The sequence below is a fragment of the Gavialis gangeticus genome, unplaced genomic scaffold, assembly GCF_001723915.1.
Source record: "Gavialis gangeticus isolate Ggan-Ray unplaced genomic scaffold, GavGan_comp1, whole genome shotgun sequence".
Taxonomy (NCBI): Eukaryota; Metazoa; Chordata; order Crocodylia; family Gavialidae; genus Gavialis; species Gavialis gangeticus.
This window is the reverse complement of record NW_017729031.1, coordinates 45868347-45886011: the sequence shown is the minus strand read 5'-3', so window position 1 is coordinate 45886011 and position 17665 is coordinate 45868347. Positions and strand designations below refer to the sequence as shown.

Genomic DNA, 17665 nt, shown 5'->3' with positions numbered 1-17665 from the left:
AATGCAAGCAGACGTACGATCAAGCAGTCTACCATCTGTTAAGTGCCCTTGTGGTATTCCAGACTTGTTCCTTTTTAGGCAAGGGTTATTGCCTAACACATGCTAACTTTCGCAGGTCACTACATCCCAATAATTTGCAATTGTTGTAAATTATTGTGCAATACCACTCTTTGTATGGCATATAATTATCTGGGGTTGCTCATCTACCATAACTATTTTGTGTATATTGATTTTTAAAATATGAATATGCTTGATGTAACAAAGGTAATGCAAAATATATTACCTGCAAATAGTTTACTAAGAGTTAAAAACCAGACAAACAATGTCCATTTAAGAATCAAGCATGTAAGATATCATTACCATAAATGTTAATACTGCTACTAAAATGGAGCATGTTCTGGGCCTTGTAATTGCATGAATGAATCACTATGGAGAGCCTGTTTTTCTCACTGTAGACCTACATATGAATAGTGGATGGAACTGCATTATTCATGAGTTAGCATTTTCCATCTTGCTACTTGGTTTTTACTGCCCACTTGGGAAGTTTTTAGATTATTAATGAATATACAGTGTGACTATTCTCTTTGGAATGGAAATCAGATGGACCAAATTAAGACCTCCCATAGAAGTAATCTGCCTCCCATATATGCATTTAAAATGGTCCATGATGCTACTTTAATATGGAATTGCAAAGTTGGATATTTAGACAAGAAAGCTTGGCAAACTTTTGCACTAGATGACATACTTCATTATTTATGAACTGTAGCATTTCCTGTTACATAACAGGGTTTGTATAATATAACAATTAATGACAAGCTTTTGAATGTTTGTTTCTAAAAAAAACTCAAGGATGACTTGGAAAATTGTTTACTGTACAAATAAAATCACTTGTACACTATAAGCATATTATTCAGTATTTTATAACGACATGAAACTTACTTGCGATAGGTCTAAATTTGGACAAATAAATTTATATTTCAGACAGGAACAGCAAGATATGCAAACAAATATTTAGTTTGATTGAGAATTTAGTTCCGTTAGTTACACAATTAACAGGGATGCAAGAAGGTTGAATACATCATCTCAGTATCAAAAAATATTCATTCTTAAATTATGTTTAGTATACTTGTGACACTATGGGAGTAGGTGTAAAAAGAACAAAATTACATAAAACACTGCTCACTGCCAAAATGCACGTACATAAAGACACATGCACGCACGCACACACACATTAGAATTACAAGTCTAGAAGGGCCAGAGAGTTTGGTCATGCAGGTGCCTACATTTTGCATTGGGATCTATCTAGGCACCTGCTTCAGGAAAGCAATTTAAATTGACCAATTTTAGGTGCCTAGGATCCCTACATCATCAATGGGAAGACTTAGGTGCCTCTAAAACATAATCCAAATAGAAAGAGTTAAGCATTTCAGTGTTCTATATAGGAAATGGGCAGACTTGGGAGGCTAGCCAATAGAAAACACTAAGCACAACAGCATGACTGAACTCTCTCTGCTCCTCTCTCCACACATAAGATAAGCTGCACATTACGTGCCTCCATTCACTAAAGATCCAGAATGCCTAGCCATATTTCTGAGAGTAGGTATCCAACTAGAGGTGTTGATGCACCACCCACTTTTAGCCTAATGGAAGGAGCCAGAATGAAAAGATGCAAGGGGGTGTATACTCCGCAGTTGAGTCTTGCGGGCACTCTGGATGAGGGTTGTCCTGGTTTCTGCCCCTTGGACTGAATCTGCATTTTACATTGGACAGTCTTTGGATAGAAAAACAAAAATAATCCTGAGAGAAGGGATCATGTCTCCTCCTTTCCAACTGAATGCCCTAACCATGAGGATATAATCAGGTTCCCTTTTTGCTTGCTTGCCCTCTGGCCCCACAGTTCTTGCATTCTTAGCTGCAGGGTGGGCCTGAGACTACCATAGAAGGGGTACGGATGCCCCCATTCTCTCCCCCATCCCTAGTGGTTAGGACACTCCTGGGAACTGGGAGATGTAGGTTTGAATTCCATTATTCCAGTGGTTCTTAATCAGGGTACCACGAAAATGTGTCAGGAGTGCCATGATGCTGGGTGCCACTGGCTAAAACTGCTCACATGTCTGTTTTCAGGAACACGTTGAAGCCGAACCAGTGTAAGCTGTAGCATACCATAATGTAAGACACACCTTTCTGCAGCAGCCACTTTTCAGTTCAGCTCCCCTGAAGGTCCTGACAACTGAGACAAGTGGGACAGTTTTACCTGGCCCACATGCCTGTTTCTGGGAGATACTGTGCAGGATTAAATCAGGAAGGGCTGCAACAAGAGCACATGCTCCCACTACAGCTGTTCCCAATCTGGCTCTGTAGGAGGTGCATGGTGCAGTTCCATCTGGCTGCAGCAGCAGTGGTAGTGGAGTGAGTATATTATGATTTCATAATATATTTATATTTTTAAGTGGGGTGCCACTACATTTTGAAAAGTTTTGGAGAAACGCCTTGAGTCTAAAAAGGTTGAGAACTACTAAGATCCTCCCTTATACTAGGGAGGACCTAGAACTGTTGGGTGAAGCAAAAGGTAGGCACCCCACTACCATCATTTCTACTTGAATGATACATTGCTGGTATGAGTTAGGCATCCTTGAAGTATGCCTATCAGCTTGGTTGCCTTCAAGGACTTATGCAGAGCTTACGTGCCCCTGCCACACCAATCTGGATCACAGTGGAGCTCAGGGAGGAATTAGAGTACCTAGGTGATCAAACAGGATCAATTCTGAGTATGCACAGAGTACCAACCATTAATACCCAAGGAACTTCCCTGTCCAAAATGGAAGTGACAGATAATCTTAGGTAATGAATGCACTTTGTGCCTGTTTCAGCAGTGACAATCTGGATCCATTCTTTAGAATCCCTGGGCTCCCGTACACATGTGGAAAACCAGTGCATTGGAGCAGACTTGATTAATCAAGTCTGCTGAAGCACAGAAATTGACACACTCCAGCAGCCTTCTGTATCACATGTATCAGTGTTCCCGTGCATCTGCACACTGACAAAATGGCGGTGGGGTGCTCTGAAATAAAACACATTCAAGGAGCTTTAGTTCAAAGAGCCCCACCACCGGTTTTTCAGTGCGGAGATGCGTGGGGATGCTGATACATGTGATGCACGGGTGCTTTTAATTAGCACAGCTCACTAATTAAAGCACCTGGTGCCACATCCAGGAACATGTGTAAAAATGCCTGTCGGTGCCTAAATTCTGTCTAAATCCTATTTAGACATCTATGAAAGTAATGTGGGTCTGGCCCAAAGTATGTTTAGCATGAAAAGACTTTCCCATATATTTTTAAGAATGCAGCTATTTCAGCACATTGTATTAAGCTCCCACCTTCTAGCATGACATGAACATCACCTCCAATTTAATCCCTGCTCAGTTGATTGATAAGGGATAGTTGTACATTATAAAGTTGACAAAGCTTGGAGTGAGCAAAACAGGTTTGTCAAGATGAAGAGTTGATGAACAGTTGATCACTGTCAATACCCATTAATTTTAATACTGTTCTGTTAGAAGTGCTGCTGAAATATCATAAAAAATAAGGACCTACTTGAGCTATCCTAAGTGGGACACTTCTGTTCACTGGGTTATTTTCTTAAGGGATTTCTAAGATCTCAGGACAAGGGTAGCTTCACCAACTACAGGGTCTACTGAGTCTATGGTTTTAAAGACTAAGTAGATAAGGACTTGAAAGCTTTCATGTCGAAAGGAAAATAAACTCTACAAAGATTCTCTAGGAGGGAATAAAAAGAAATTAAAAGGGAGGGGCTCAACTTTGTACTCAACAAACAATTTCTACTCCATAAATAAATCCTTACAAAAAGAAATGGCAATAGTCTGCCTCTTAGAAAAATCTATTGTAACAAATTTAAAGAAAAACATGTTTTACCTTAAATATTTGTATTTCTGGTGAAATCCACTGAATTTCTATAAGATATTAGAATTCTTTAGTGTATGCCATCAGAAATATTATTGTATTACCATGATGCCGACACAAGAAATACCTCAATTAGATTAAAAATTAGGACATCTGCTGTTCCACTCATAAATGCAAGCGAAACTTATATAAAAGTAGTCTATGCTAGTGACTTGCAGCGAAGTGTTTGTATGTTAACTCTTCATTAAGCTTGACTGCCTGACACAGAAGTATACTCATCTGGAAATATGCATGCTTATATAAAAAAAGCCATGCTTCTATAAAAAATAACAACAATGCTACAATTATTTATTGCTCTGAATCGTGCAATAAAAATCAAACCATTTACACAAGGTGGATATTTTAACAGGCAGAAACATGAAAAAAATCTATACTAGCTTCTATTCACAGCAGGTTCAGTTAATTTCTTCTGAGTAGAAGAATTTACAGGTTAGAGCTCTTCACCTCCTTCAGCAGTTCAACACTCAGATTGCCATGGTACACTGCAAGAACTAAAAGGAAAAATACTGAAATAGGTAACTCATAAGAAAAGAACATATGGAAATTGTTAATGAATTACTAGAACAACAGGCATTATTAACCATATTATACAAAGAGTTCAAGAACAGTTTGTCTCTGTTTTATCTAAGAGGGGAAAACAATCCCAACTCAAAATGTAGAAACAACTTGGGACCTGTCTACTATATGAAGACCTTAAGATGTGACTACAGAATTACAGAGGATAAAAATATACAATTTGTTTTTAATCATTGGTGACTTTTAAATTGCTCAGACTCAGTTTACTTATTCTGTGTATGTATCATAAATGTACACGGAATTGTACAGTGTATACTCAGTGCCATGTAGGAAACAGATAACTGTTGCAATTTACAGGTGTGATCTGGCAATTACTTCATACTGCAGCAGTCAGTAGTCCCACTGACATCAACTAAACTATTTTTATTACCCTACTGCTTCCATATACTTCTATCATTTCATAATGTGCAGGCCCTTAGGACACAACTAGAGTGATAATCCACACTTGCTTAATTTTAACATGTGAATAGTTTCACTGAATTCATCATGGGCTTATGTTTTTGTAGAATGAAGGCCATGGAAGCTTTATACAAGGGATGTTCTTAGTAGTTCTTTGTGGGGAGGAGGGGGAAGGGATGAACACGAATTCAGCCAAACAGTTAATACCCAAGGAAACATTCTGACAAGGCTGTAAAAATGTAAAGCAAAATAACATTTGGAAGTCAAATTTGATGAGTATGGCTCAAGTCTGTCATTTGTAACAAAAGCCTTTCTGTATAAGTCTTTACAAAACTGAGTACTTTATCTAAAGATACTTACATCATCATATACAAAATTCACAAACCCCTGTTGCATGTTGTCTCTTCTCCTGAAAAAGTCTTAGAAAAGAATAAGACACTTCAGTAAACTGTAGCTATGCAAATCTCCACATTTTCTATGCCTATATTTTATAAAGCAAGTAAGTTCAGCTAGCAATACTGTTTTTATTTCTCTTGTTTTTCAAGCAAATTTCCCAACACTTTTGAATAACTTAAATAATTCTTCTTTCTTTCCTTTCACATTTAAGCTAATGCTACAGTGAAAAAATACGAAAAGCAAAATGTTACTTTCTATATTTTGCAAATGCTGATCAACTATCCCTCAAAATACTAAAGATAATTTTTAAAATACAGTAATAAAATCCTGAAAAACTACATGTAAAGGAACTCCCACAGCTATTACCATTTTTAGTTGAGAAAATGTTAAGAGTACATACAGCACAGATAATTAAAAAATACAGTACCTGTCAATGTCCGTAGCTTCACACAGCAAGCCACATAGTCATCAAAAAAGATTCTGCCATTCTTGCTATAGCGTTTCACAATTGCAGCTAGTGTTTGAGGGCTTAACCTATAACCTAGAAAGCCAAAAAAAGAGAAAATTATAGGAACACTGTGAGAAGCTCTCATCCACTTTCATAACTCTGGAAAACTTGAAACATAGTCAAAGGTGATGGGGAAGAAGAGTGGGAAAGTATTCCTGTTTTGGTATTCCAGGTCTTTCAAGATGTATACCTTTAAAAAAATACCATATTTATTTGCACACCACACACCCAAATTAGATATGCACTTTGTTTTCAGAAGGGAGAATGAAGAAAAAAGATTTTCCTAGAATCTTCCCTACCATGGTACTGGCTCAGCCTGGTGTGTATCCTCTGTTCTGTGAAGCATGCACAGAGTCCTGTCATCAGTTTCCCTCCGTCTCCTGCTGCTGCTCGACCAAGACCCTCTGCCAGTTCAGCAGTGGTGGGGGCATTAAACCTGTCTGTATTTATCAGAGCTTCTGCAAATATCTTTATACTCAGCTGAGATGCTGCCCCCATAAGATCATATTGAATAGGTATATCCACTACAAACTGCCATATTGGAAATACTATAACCTGCTATTCACTGTGGTAAAACACACACTGCACACTAGAGAACAAATGTTAGGCTTCAGAAGTTTTCAAAAAAGTATCTTACCCATAGCTGCAATGACTTGAGTCAACGCGTGAAGTTCCACAGTTCCACTTCTGTCTTGGTCAATCATCATGAAGTTTTGCTTCCAGGCATTAAGAGCTGCCCAGAGTTCTTTGAATTCGTTAAAACCCATTTTTCCTGTATAATCTCTCTAATTGTTTGGTTAATAAAAATAACTTAGAAAACAGCTAACCTAAGAGAGAAAACCTCATTATAAAATTACAAGATATATGTACATTTTAACAACTAAGGCAACAGTACTACTACAAACCACATTGACAACATTTATGTAACCAATTCTGGGCAACATGATAAAACGATAGAACTCAAAGACAGTGTTCTAAAACATATTAATTTAAAGTGTCCTGAAGTTCAAGTTTCTTACATATGAACACTATTGGTTCAGAATGACATAAAAATTTTAATATTCTTATACATTTCCTCAAGGATACATCCAACATAGAGATCATAATTCTGCAAGTCTCCAAGCTGAAGGCTGAAAAATATAGTCAAAAACTGATTCAATACCAGCGCAATCTTACCGATGTCATTTATAGTATCTACTGCAGTTTCAGTGAACATAGTTAACACACAAGTTAGTACTTTGCTTTTGCTATACAGCAGTATGGAAAGATCATCACAAAAAAACAAAACACAGTAGGAAGATAGGTAACAAAACACTAGCTATTAAATAGATTTTAGTTCTTCATTTCATTCTTCAGACAACACTAAGTTCACTTCTTGGTAGAGTTCTCTGTCTTACAATTTACTAATTTAGTATTGGCAGGACAAAGAGAAAGAGATGCGTGGAAACCAAGGCTGCTGAAATGTGGGGAAAAAAAATCTAAATGGAACTTAACTTTCAGTTCAGCACATCCCCACGCCAAGTGCACCACAGGCCCAGAAGAGGAGCTGCGTCAGCTTGACCCAGCTTGCCCAATATCTATACAGATTGCATGCTTCAGCAGGGCTTTTTGGCACTTTTATCTAATAGCTGATTTAATCAGCTATTAGATAAAAATGCCAAAAAGCCCCGCTGAATACAGGCATATGGGCAAGCCAGGCCAAACTAATGTGGCTTCTCTTTCAGTAAACCACTGGGTTTTTTTGTCCATGTCTATCAGCGACCCAAAGCACCATTTCTTCTTAGCGCCTTAGAATCAACAGGGCAATGTCCAGGCCAAACAATACCACTTTAAGAACATTAACGTTTCTTATTAGAAGTATAACTTATATAGCAAAGTGGTTTTTTATCCAAAATAAATCTATATAATATAAATATGGAATTGGGCTACCTCTGAATAAAGTGTTAGCATGTGTTCTAGCTAACTCTTTCACCATATTATCTCATTCAAAGGATTCCAAAGAAAGGGTAAAGTTTGGGATGGTGTTCACACCCTCTAGTGCCCGGGCCTTGTGAATTCAAACGTTTCTGTTTTCTGGTGTGCCAAGCACGAAAATTAGAAAAGTTCCCTGGTGCTATTATACAGATGAACTACCTGTGCTGATCTTCAGTACTGATACTGAGGGCTGAGACATTTCCTTATGAGTATGAAAAAGACAAATGGCAGCGGTAAATGGAAGTGTGAGACAAAAATGAAATTAAATGTCATATGTGAGAGTAGAAAAAAAAAATATTCCTTTATGAATAAAACTTTCAAAAACTGTTCACAAATTAAAGACAACATATGATAGCAACATTCAGTGTCTTACGAGAATAGGTCCCGCTGATTCCAGAGTGCATTAAACACATCTGTAGCTCCTCAGCATCCACTTCCCCATCCTGTGGAAGAAAGTGCATAAACTTGTGGTCACGGATACTTGACAATGAAAATCCACTTGCAAAAAATAATACAGATATTTAACCAAAAACAAAAGATTTAATTCAATATAACGATGTAATAATATTCTAAAAATCTATTGTAGAAGTATCTCTCATCCTAATAAAAACATATGCAGCACTAAGATTACATACTAGAATTTATTGCCTTTGGCAATTAAATGAAATCCTCCTGTCTGTTTTAGGAAAAAACACTCATTCATATACATTTAAAATAAAATTAGTCTTCAGCATTACTAAAGTTACAGTGATATCTTCTAATGATATAGACTTCTTAAACGGTGGCTGATACTGTAAGCAAATTATTGCTTAAATTATACATTCTGCACTGACTTGTACTGTTTTCACAATTTTAATTTAACTAAAATTCTTCTATAAAAGTATTTCTATAAAGGCCTCTAGTTTGAACTACTAATTAAAAAAAATCAATTTTACCAATTACATCTCTGTTGTTATTTCAAGGATCATCTGTAGACTTCTTTCTGTTCCTTTAGTTAAACCACACAGTAAAACTAACATTCTAACCATCTATCATCAAACAGCCTATGATGCTATTAGCAACTGGGATGTTATTCTTAATTGTTTGGCTAAATCCTAATTTGACAGTTATAAGCTATCTTCTGCAGTTCAGCTAGGCAACACTTTTCCTTTCCTGATCAAATTACTGTGCAGTGCTGCTGTGCTGTTTTAAATTTCTTGTATTTGCTTCCTTTTACAACAATTCAAAACTGAACAAAACCCCACTAAGAGCTACCATGTTCTACACTGGAGTTGGTGGCAGCTGCATTTCAGTAATGGCCAAGTGATTTCAGTGTATATAGTGCTGCCAAGCACTTTGGAGTATCTCAGGCAGAAAGGTAATAAATAGGAATTTAAGCTGTCCTTAAATTAACCATCTAACATGCATGACGTGTGACTAACACAGAAAGGTTTCATTTTTTAGCCCATTTAATATTACTTTTTATGCTCCCTCTGGTGTTTTTCAGCTATGTTCCCAGGATTACAGTCTGTGAAGTAACTCCACAGAGCACTTCAAGAAGCTGGGTAGAGAAAAAAAAAAATGTATGCTCCTTTTCATTGCCAACACTGATTATGTATTCATTGGAACAGTACAGATAAGAACAATATGGAGAGGTGAACCTGAAAGCTTAACATCCCAGATAGGTATGTGCTAACTAGATCTTTGAAAAGCCCAAGGCCAAACAGTAACAGTCTTCAAGATACCCATATCTGATGTTCTAAAAAGAAGTCTCTAAAGCCAAAATCTCATGAGGCAAGTGAATGTAACAGGAAGATCATCTTTAGTAAACACATGATAAAGGACTTTAAACTGGATTCTCCCAGATATATTGTGAGCTTTATAGCAAGGTCCTATCAGCTGGGCTTCCACCCTGTCTTCAAGCTGAAAACTACAGACAACAAGCTATGTTTTGTGGCTTATCAGTAAGTATAAGCGCCTGACACATTAAGCAGATCTTGCATTAGGTAGGCTGTCAGACTCCATGACATGAAAGCAGCACTTTTGACTGTGCAGCGCATGAGCATACCACATAAGTGCATAATTTCCTTAACTGTATAACACAATGCCATTCCTAACTTGTTGTCTACTGCTTACATTTGTAACAAACTCTGAATATTGGTATATTGGCTAAGAGTACAAACCACTTAAGTGCACAGCTTCTTTCAGCTCCACTGTCTACTTTATAACTTAATTGCCCTCTGGCTAACTGTATGCTAATTGTAAATGTCTATTTTCTAACTAATTGTACTCCTTTTAACTGTTTCAGAAACAGTGAAGGGGAGCAGCTGTCAAAGGGCTGTTATTAGAAGTCTTGAAAATGATGTGAGCTAGTTACTTTCACAGATGCTATTTGCCCTCATAATCAGAGTTTCTAATAGCAGCCCCAACAGTGACTGCTGTGGAAAAATGAGAGAAGACAGTAACCCCAAAACTGACTTATATCACAGCACAGGCAGTGCTGTAAGCAGTGCTTGCTAAGCATTATTAGTGCTGTGGTATTAGCAGCCCTCAAAATGACTGGCTCCACTCATTTGGAACACTTCTAATACTGGGCTATCAGAAGCCTTCAAAATGAAGGGAGCTGGCAGTTTCAGGCCAGCCAATACCACAGCATTTGCAGTACTGTGTATTTAACTAACAGTGTTTACATCAGGAGGCAGTAACCTGCAGCCTACGGGTTGGAATCTGCCTACAGAACCATTGGATCTGGCCCATGGACATGGGGTTTCAGTGCCATTTGGTGGCAGGGGGCTCTAGCTGTGGGTGCTTTCCTCATGCCACCACAGAAACAAGCAGCAGCTGGATCCCAGGGCCTGCCCACCTGCCTCTTATGAACCACAGGTCATTCTGGCCTGCAGCTGGAAAAGGTTGCCTACACCTGTTTTACAGTAAGTTACCTTTCCCAGGTAAATGAAAAACTTTTTTTTCAATCCTGAGGCTGTGCACTTAAGTGGAGTACACTGAACTTACAAACTCATTCTATGTAGCTTTTACAAGATATGTATTATTGCTTTGAAATTATTATAATATACCAACATAAACAAGAAAGAATTTGGGGTGAGCTTGTCTCATAAGTAAGTGGAAGTTACGTTTTCCCCTGAGGTTTAAACCCCATATTTTCTCACATTTGACCCACTAGTCTGTGGCCCTTCCTATTGGATAATATACAAAGACAGCAAACTCTGAGAAGAGAAAGTCCCCACAAGCAGAATTACCTGACTTCTGGTAAGACTCATCCATTTATATCACTGGATTTCATGAAGGAATATCCTCATCTCGAAGGGGAAAGGGGTATTCTATTTGCATGGAGCACTAACTACTGAACTTCACACATCGCTATGTTATAGAAGGGGTTATTAACATCAGGCAGACAACATACATAGTCACATGCTCTCTACTAACTCTCTAGCTAAGAGGCAGTATTGGCAGGACTTAAGAGTGTGTCCAGCTTTACTGAACTGAGAGACTCTACAATGTTGAGCGTACATTCTCAGAGAGTGAGAAGGACATTTTTTCAGTGGGTAAGCTCACACGAAAGGAGAGAGGATGAAGAGAAAGAAGAGAACTGATTAGCTTAAATTTTAGTGAGGTGAATATTATATTTCTGAATCTTATTTACTAGCCATATCAATAGTATGATGAAACTCAGAAATATAGTTTTCCCTTTTGACCCTCCCCACAAAAACAATTAAATCCCCATGTTTCTATGAATTTCTACCTGCTTAGTTCTTTGAGAGTCAAGGCCAGCACTTCCATCACCCCACTGGTCTTGCTACATGGTAGATGACAGATTGTGGTTATATGCCATGTACTTCAGGAGTGAATGTGTATTCCCCCTACAAAAAACTAAATTTACTACTGTATTATACTTGAGATTTAAAAAATGAAAAAAAAAAACTTCTAAAGATCAGCAAATGCTCAGTTAACATTTCAAAAGGGTTTAATAAAAATCTTAATTCTGTGCCTTATCCACATACTTTAAGTAGGAGCTTCTGTTACATAGTTCCACAAACAGATGTTCATGCAAGTTAGAGAGATTAATACAAGCATCAAGGTCTGTCATGTCATAAAGCAGTTACTGCCCATGAAATGGAAATATGGAATACTGGACAATAGTAACCAGCTTTGTAATCTACTTTTACTTAAATGGAGTAGTAATTCCCGCAAATAGGTCTGGAATAGAATGAACTGCAACTGCAGAGAGAATGCAGATTTCCACATGGAAGATACAAAGTTTTTCTTACTATCCTTTTACAGACCACTACGAATGAAGCATGCCATTTCAGAATTATGGGAGAAAAACAGCAAACAACAGAAACATGCTAAGCGTTCTGATTTCTGTAGTTCAAAATCAGTTTTTCACACTGAGAATGGAATGGCCTCTGCAAACTAAGAAACATACTCACTCTCACGACTTCGTTATAAAGCACACCCCATGAACTATAAGGGAGCAAACACGTTGCTTATCTGTATCTTAGCAAGTTTCCAATATTACTTATTTCTAGAACCCTCGCATTCAGCAACTTCTTCATTTGAGAGTTTGTCCACTCTGCTGTTTAGGATTGTGTGGGCTTGCACCTTTCAGCAAGCATAGTGTATGTATACTTTGGGGCACGCATGATCTAAGCTTAAATGTTATGCCTGTAAAACAAAATCTTGATTCAATCTAGTTTTGAATTCACTAAGTCTATGTAACATACTAGAGGACACAGTGCCACAGTATGTATATCCTTACACAACATTACCAAAGAACTTGGCTGTCAAAAACCAAGTGAACTTTAAAGAAAGTTATTTTCAGAGACAGACTCCTGGAAACTAGTAAGAAATCTTTATTAGACTAAAAGTTGTAAAAGCTGCAAATGGAGAATCAAGATTGCCTTTGCCTAGTTTCAATTTCCTATTTGTCAGGGTGAAGGACATTTCATGATTTTAGGAACGGGGAAGATTTTTAATTTGAATTTTATTTTTAGCTAACAGGTCAATTCAAATGCATCCAAAACACACAATCCTCACTCTAAAAGCAGCCGTCTGGTTTTCCCCCTCCAACCACTTTATGTTTATGAATGTATCTCATAACCTTGCTAGGCACTCGGGCACTACTTTGAATCTTGAATAGAAGTGGGGGGCTATTGCAGTCCTTTTCTTCCTATTTCTCTTTCTTTTCGGCAGACAGCAAGTCAGATTTATATTACTTCCCCCTTTTATTTTCTTCCCTCAGCTAATAATTCAGTTACCCACTAAGGAATCAGATGCAGCTGCCCTCCAAAACCACCACGCAGCCCAGGAAAGACAGAAGTATTTGCAGTAATTGTTGAAGGTTCTTCTCCCAGTCTGTTAAAGGCCTATCATAGCTTCTCTCCATCTTGGAAAACACCTGATCCACAGCTGCTTATTATGCTTGGAACAGCAGTGTGAAACTCACAGAAATCTTATTGGGGCCACTGCTTCCCCTGCTCAAATTAAGGGGGAACATGATAGCAGTTTCAAAGATTGGAAAGGCCAACATAAAGAATATAAAGTAACACAGTTTTCCCTTGCTACACAGCAGGGCATATGGGAATGAGTTTAAACTACTAGATCAAAACTCATGAAAGCCCTTCCTCACTGTAAAAACAATAGGATAGTGGAATGAGCTGCTTGGGGGAGTTGTAGAATCTCCTTCATTGGAGGCTTTAAAAAAGAAACTGAATAGGCATCTGTCTGGGATGGATTAGGAATAATGAATCCTGTATCTGTGCAACAGGATGGACACACTGACTTTAATGATCTCTTCCAATCCTACAATTCTATGATTTAAGATGCACTGTGGGACCAAGCCTCAAAAGTCAATAGCAAAACTATGATTTTTGAAAAATAACTATTACCATATATAACAAAGACACAAGCTATGCACTCAGACTCAAATCCTGTGAATGGAAATGTATGCACAGGCATAAAACTTTGCACCTTTAAGACCAGGAGAATAGTCTGAAGTGAGCACTCTTACTAGCTCACAGAAGCCCTAGTACTATTCCAGTCAACAGACAGAAAATGACAGTTCCTCGGCAGCATCAATTTTTGTTTCATTCTCCAATATAGAATACTCAAATACAGGTCTTCAATTCAGAGGTAAACATGAAGCTGCATCTAGCCTCTAATCAGTAAGAGTCCAAATGTCCTTCCAAGGGAAGTCATAAATGTCATAGTTGGGACCATTTCATTATAATGCCTTGTCATGTCTTTCCAGAAAGTATGACATCCTAGAAAGCATGACAATATCTTGAGTATCATTAGGGAAGGAACAGAACCGAGGGAGATGAGATATTGCTCTAGTGTAGCTCTGCAGCAATTTTCATATGATTTCTGGACTTAAGAATGCAATACAACAACACTCCAATCCATTAAAAATCTTGTTGCTGTATAGGCTGTAGCTGTTATATAGCTTATTAGCCCAATGCAATTGATTACTTCCATCGGCTCCTGCTTTCACAGGTAGGGACAAAGGAAGGATAGGATTCCTCTCAAAAACAGAAAATAAAGGTGTTCTGCACCAAAGGAGAAATGAAGGAGAAAAGTTAGTCAGGAAAGCAAATCAAGGCAACACAAAGCATCTGTATTCTTGGAGCTGAAGTCAAACAAGAAGTTGAGAATCACAGCCTCAATCTGTAAAAACTGCAATTTAAATTGTCAAAAGCAAACAGCAGCTCCTCTAATCTAGAAAAGAAGGTCACTCACCTATAACTGGAGATCTTCAATTACACTGCCTCTGTAGATCCACGCTCTTGGGAAGGTGCGTATTGGCACCACAAATCCCAGAACCTTCTAGAGAACAGTTACCTGTGGGGCCATGCACATGACCTCTGTGAATCCTTGCCAACCCCCACTGACCCCCAGATCTCTTTTTCCAGGTCACAGATTTGCTGCCTCTTACTCTTTGTTCTGTTACTATTGCTCCCATTACAGGCTTATAATGCAGACTGGAAAAACTTAAGAGAACCTGTTTTTGTCCCCATTCAATAAAACTGGTGAGTACTTAATACAATACTCTCAGTGTTTAACATACCTATCTTACACCATGCCACTGGTATTTTCAAAGCTTCACAACCATGCTCCTGTCTGAGTAAGCCAGTCACTAGGGGTGCACTGACAGAGTTTTGGGGCCGATACCAATAGCTGATTTTTAAGGCAGCATATCGGCCAATACTAATACAATTTCCAATACAGCTGCATGCACCTGGTAAGTGTGCTGTGGTGGATGGGGGAGGCAAGAGGTTTGGGGGAGCCAGTTAAGGCCCCTAAGGTGAGGGAGGGAGTAGGGCAAGGACTGGGGTAGGCACTGCCCAGCAGGGGTGGGATGCAGCACCGGACAGAGCTGTGGCTCATCTGGGAAGCATGGGGTGGGGGGCGGTTCCTGTCACTGCACACACCTCAGGAGGGCACAGGGCGGTGGGCATGTGCCCCCAGATCTGCCTAGAGGGGGCGGGGGAGGCTGCAGCTGCAGGCTCAGGATGGGGCCGGGGCTGCACTGGGCTCTTCCTGGTGCAAGGGAGTTGGAGCGAGGGGCTGGGCCAGGCTGTGCTGTGCTTGGGGCAGATGGCAGCAGCACTGGGAGGAGGGTTATGGGGGGGGAGGAGGCTGCAGCCACCCCAAATTTCAGTGTAGATCCCCCCATAGCCCTCTCCCAGCATCGCCATTGCCTGCCTTGAACACAGCCCCGACCCCAGCCCACAGCTGCAGCCTACCCCACCCCCCACTGTACAGACCTGGAGGCACACCTCTTCCCCCACTGTGCCCTCCCAGGGTGCACGCAGCAGCGGAAACCACCCTCCTGCCCCATGCTTCCCAGATAAGCCATAGCTCTGTTCCCCACCCCACCCCACCCCAGCTGAGCAGTGCCTGCCTCACTCCCTCCCTCACCATGGAGGGGTTGATCTGCCCCACCCTCACGCCACTTCCCTCCCCCCTCCCCTTCCAACACAACAGACTTACCAGCTGCATGCAGTTCTCTACGCTGCTGGGCTGTAGCTCCTCGCTGCCTGTATGCTGCGCTGCAGCTGTGCAAAGGCACGAGCATTTATCGGCCAAATTATCAGCCATATCAGGCCGATTTCCAATGCAATCAATTTCTTTATATCGGTGCCAATCCAATATCAAACCAATGTATCGATGCACCTCTAAACTTATAGAAATGTAAGTAAGTCTAGCTTATTGATGACACAGTACATCTACCAAGTCTGCAAAAGTTTGAATTTCACTTTTTTATTTCTGGGGTGCAATGGGTTTGTGTAAAGTAACTGGCTGTCCCCTAAGCACTTTTGAAGAACTATATTATTTCAAATGTTCCAGTTTCAAGATTGTTTTTTAAAAATAATAAAAAATACAGTAACAAAGGACAAAACTCATTTACAAGTCACCACTAGCATTAGCCTCTTTATTACTATTCATGAACAACATAACAGTTTAATTCATTGAGGTTAGGGGATGCCAGTTAGAAATTAAAGTACCAATTTTAATTACAATTATTGTCATATACTCGTCAGTTTTACCTAAAAACGATTCTTACTTTGAGAGCTTTCACATCACTCAGCTGAGCAAGGTGTTCAGTTTCTTTTAGAGAGAGAGAAAATCGGTAGGTCTAATTCATCACAGAGCTAACTTAATTACACTGCTTGTATCACCTTACCTGTCCAGCAACAGCGGTGAAGTAAATCCACATGGGGTCAGCAGCAGCAGAATAAGTACCAGAATATGCAGAATATCCAGAGTATCCAGCATAAGACATATTTGGTACTGCTCCTGGCATTGGCTGTCTCACTGCCATTTGCATTCTAGGCATCTGACCACTGTAACTTCCATACTTTTGTGAAAGAAGAGAAATATGTTAGCATCTTCAACAGCTCAATACACTGTAACAGATTTCCATTTACAAGGAACATCAATTTCTGCATGTACTTTTCTTAATACACCTACTGCACGACCGAATTCAAATACCTATGGCATCCCAAATTCAAACTCAAATCTGAACACTCTGGCATATGGTCTGCTTCAAAAAAGATTGCACAGAAGCTGCATGATCACTTGGCATGTTCTAATTCAGAGTTCTTGGAACCGTTTAACATACTTGTGAGTGCAAGGCTGTAAACTGTACTGCAAAAAGACATTTTACACAAGCAAAGTAAAATTATTTCCCAAAAAGAAACAATCACTAAGTAGAAATGCCACTGCCATTTGTAGATGAGCCACATTATGGATATTAGCAAACCCAAACCTTCTGTTTATTTCTCTGTTTTTTTTCAAGAGTTATTCATTTGGTTCACCAAAAGTATCCGAGAACGTCTCCTAGCTAAAACGGAGGCATACACCCAATGGAAGGGAGGGGCCATTGCCAGGGAGGACTATACCGCGGTTGCTCAGGGCTGCAGGGGGGCAGTCAGGAAGGCCAAGGTGGAGATGGAACTGGGACTAGCTACCCGGATCAAGGACAACAAAAAGTCCTTTTTTAAATACACAGGGGGCAAAAAGACGGTACTGGGTAACGTGGGGCCCCTGCCAGACACACTAGGAAATCTCCACCCCAGAGTGCTGAGGGAATTAGCTGAGGTCATTGCAGGACCCCGGCACGGCTTTATGAGCACTCGTGGTGCTCTGGTGTGGTGCCAGAGGACTGGAAGAAGGTCAACGTGGTTCCCATCTTCAAAAAAGGGAGGAAGGAGGACCCAGGAAAGTATAGGCCTGTTAGTCTTACCTCGATCCTGGGTAAGCTTTTTGAGATAATTATTCTGGCACATGCCCACGAGGGGCCAGCAGGGGAGATTATGCTTAGGGGCAACCA

General features: G+C 39.6%; 1 protein-coding gene across 1 annotated transcript; it reads right to left on the bottom strand.

Annotated features, from left to right (window-relative positions):
• Positions 1–4247: 4247 nt before the first annotated feature.
• On the bottom strand, positions 4248–16719 carry GCA (grancalcin). The gene is made up of 7 exons (XM_019522711.1): positions 16517–16719; positions 8207–8276; positions 6946–6989; positions 6497–6644; positions 5779–5892; positions 5316–5374; positions 4248–4471 (listed from the first exon to the last, which is right to left on the bottom strand). Exons 1-7 carry the CDS (start codon positions 16667–16669, stop codon positions 4445–4447), a joined length of 615 nt encoding a protein of 204 aa, XP_019378256.1. The 5' UTR covers positions 16670–16719; the 3' UTR covers positions 4248–4444.
• Positions 16720–17665: the final 946 nt, after the last annotated feature.

Coding starts and splice junctions, on each gene's coding strand:
- GCA (XM_019522711.1), bottom strand. CDS start 16,669: ATGCCTAGAATGCAAATGGCAGTGAGACAGCCAATGCCAGGAGCAGTA. Junction 6,990..8,206: donor AATCAGCGGGACCTATTCTC/GTAAGACACTGA, acceptor TATATTTTTCAG/CCTTCAGCTTGGAGACTTGC. Junction 5,375..5,778: donor GAAGCTACGGACATTGACAG/GTACTGTATTTT, acceptor TTCTTTTCTAAG/ACTTTTTCAGGAGAAGAGAC.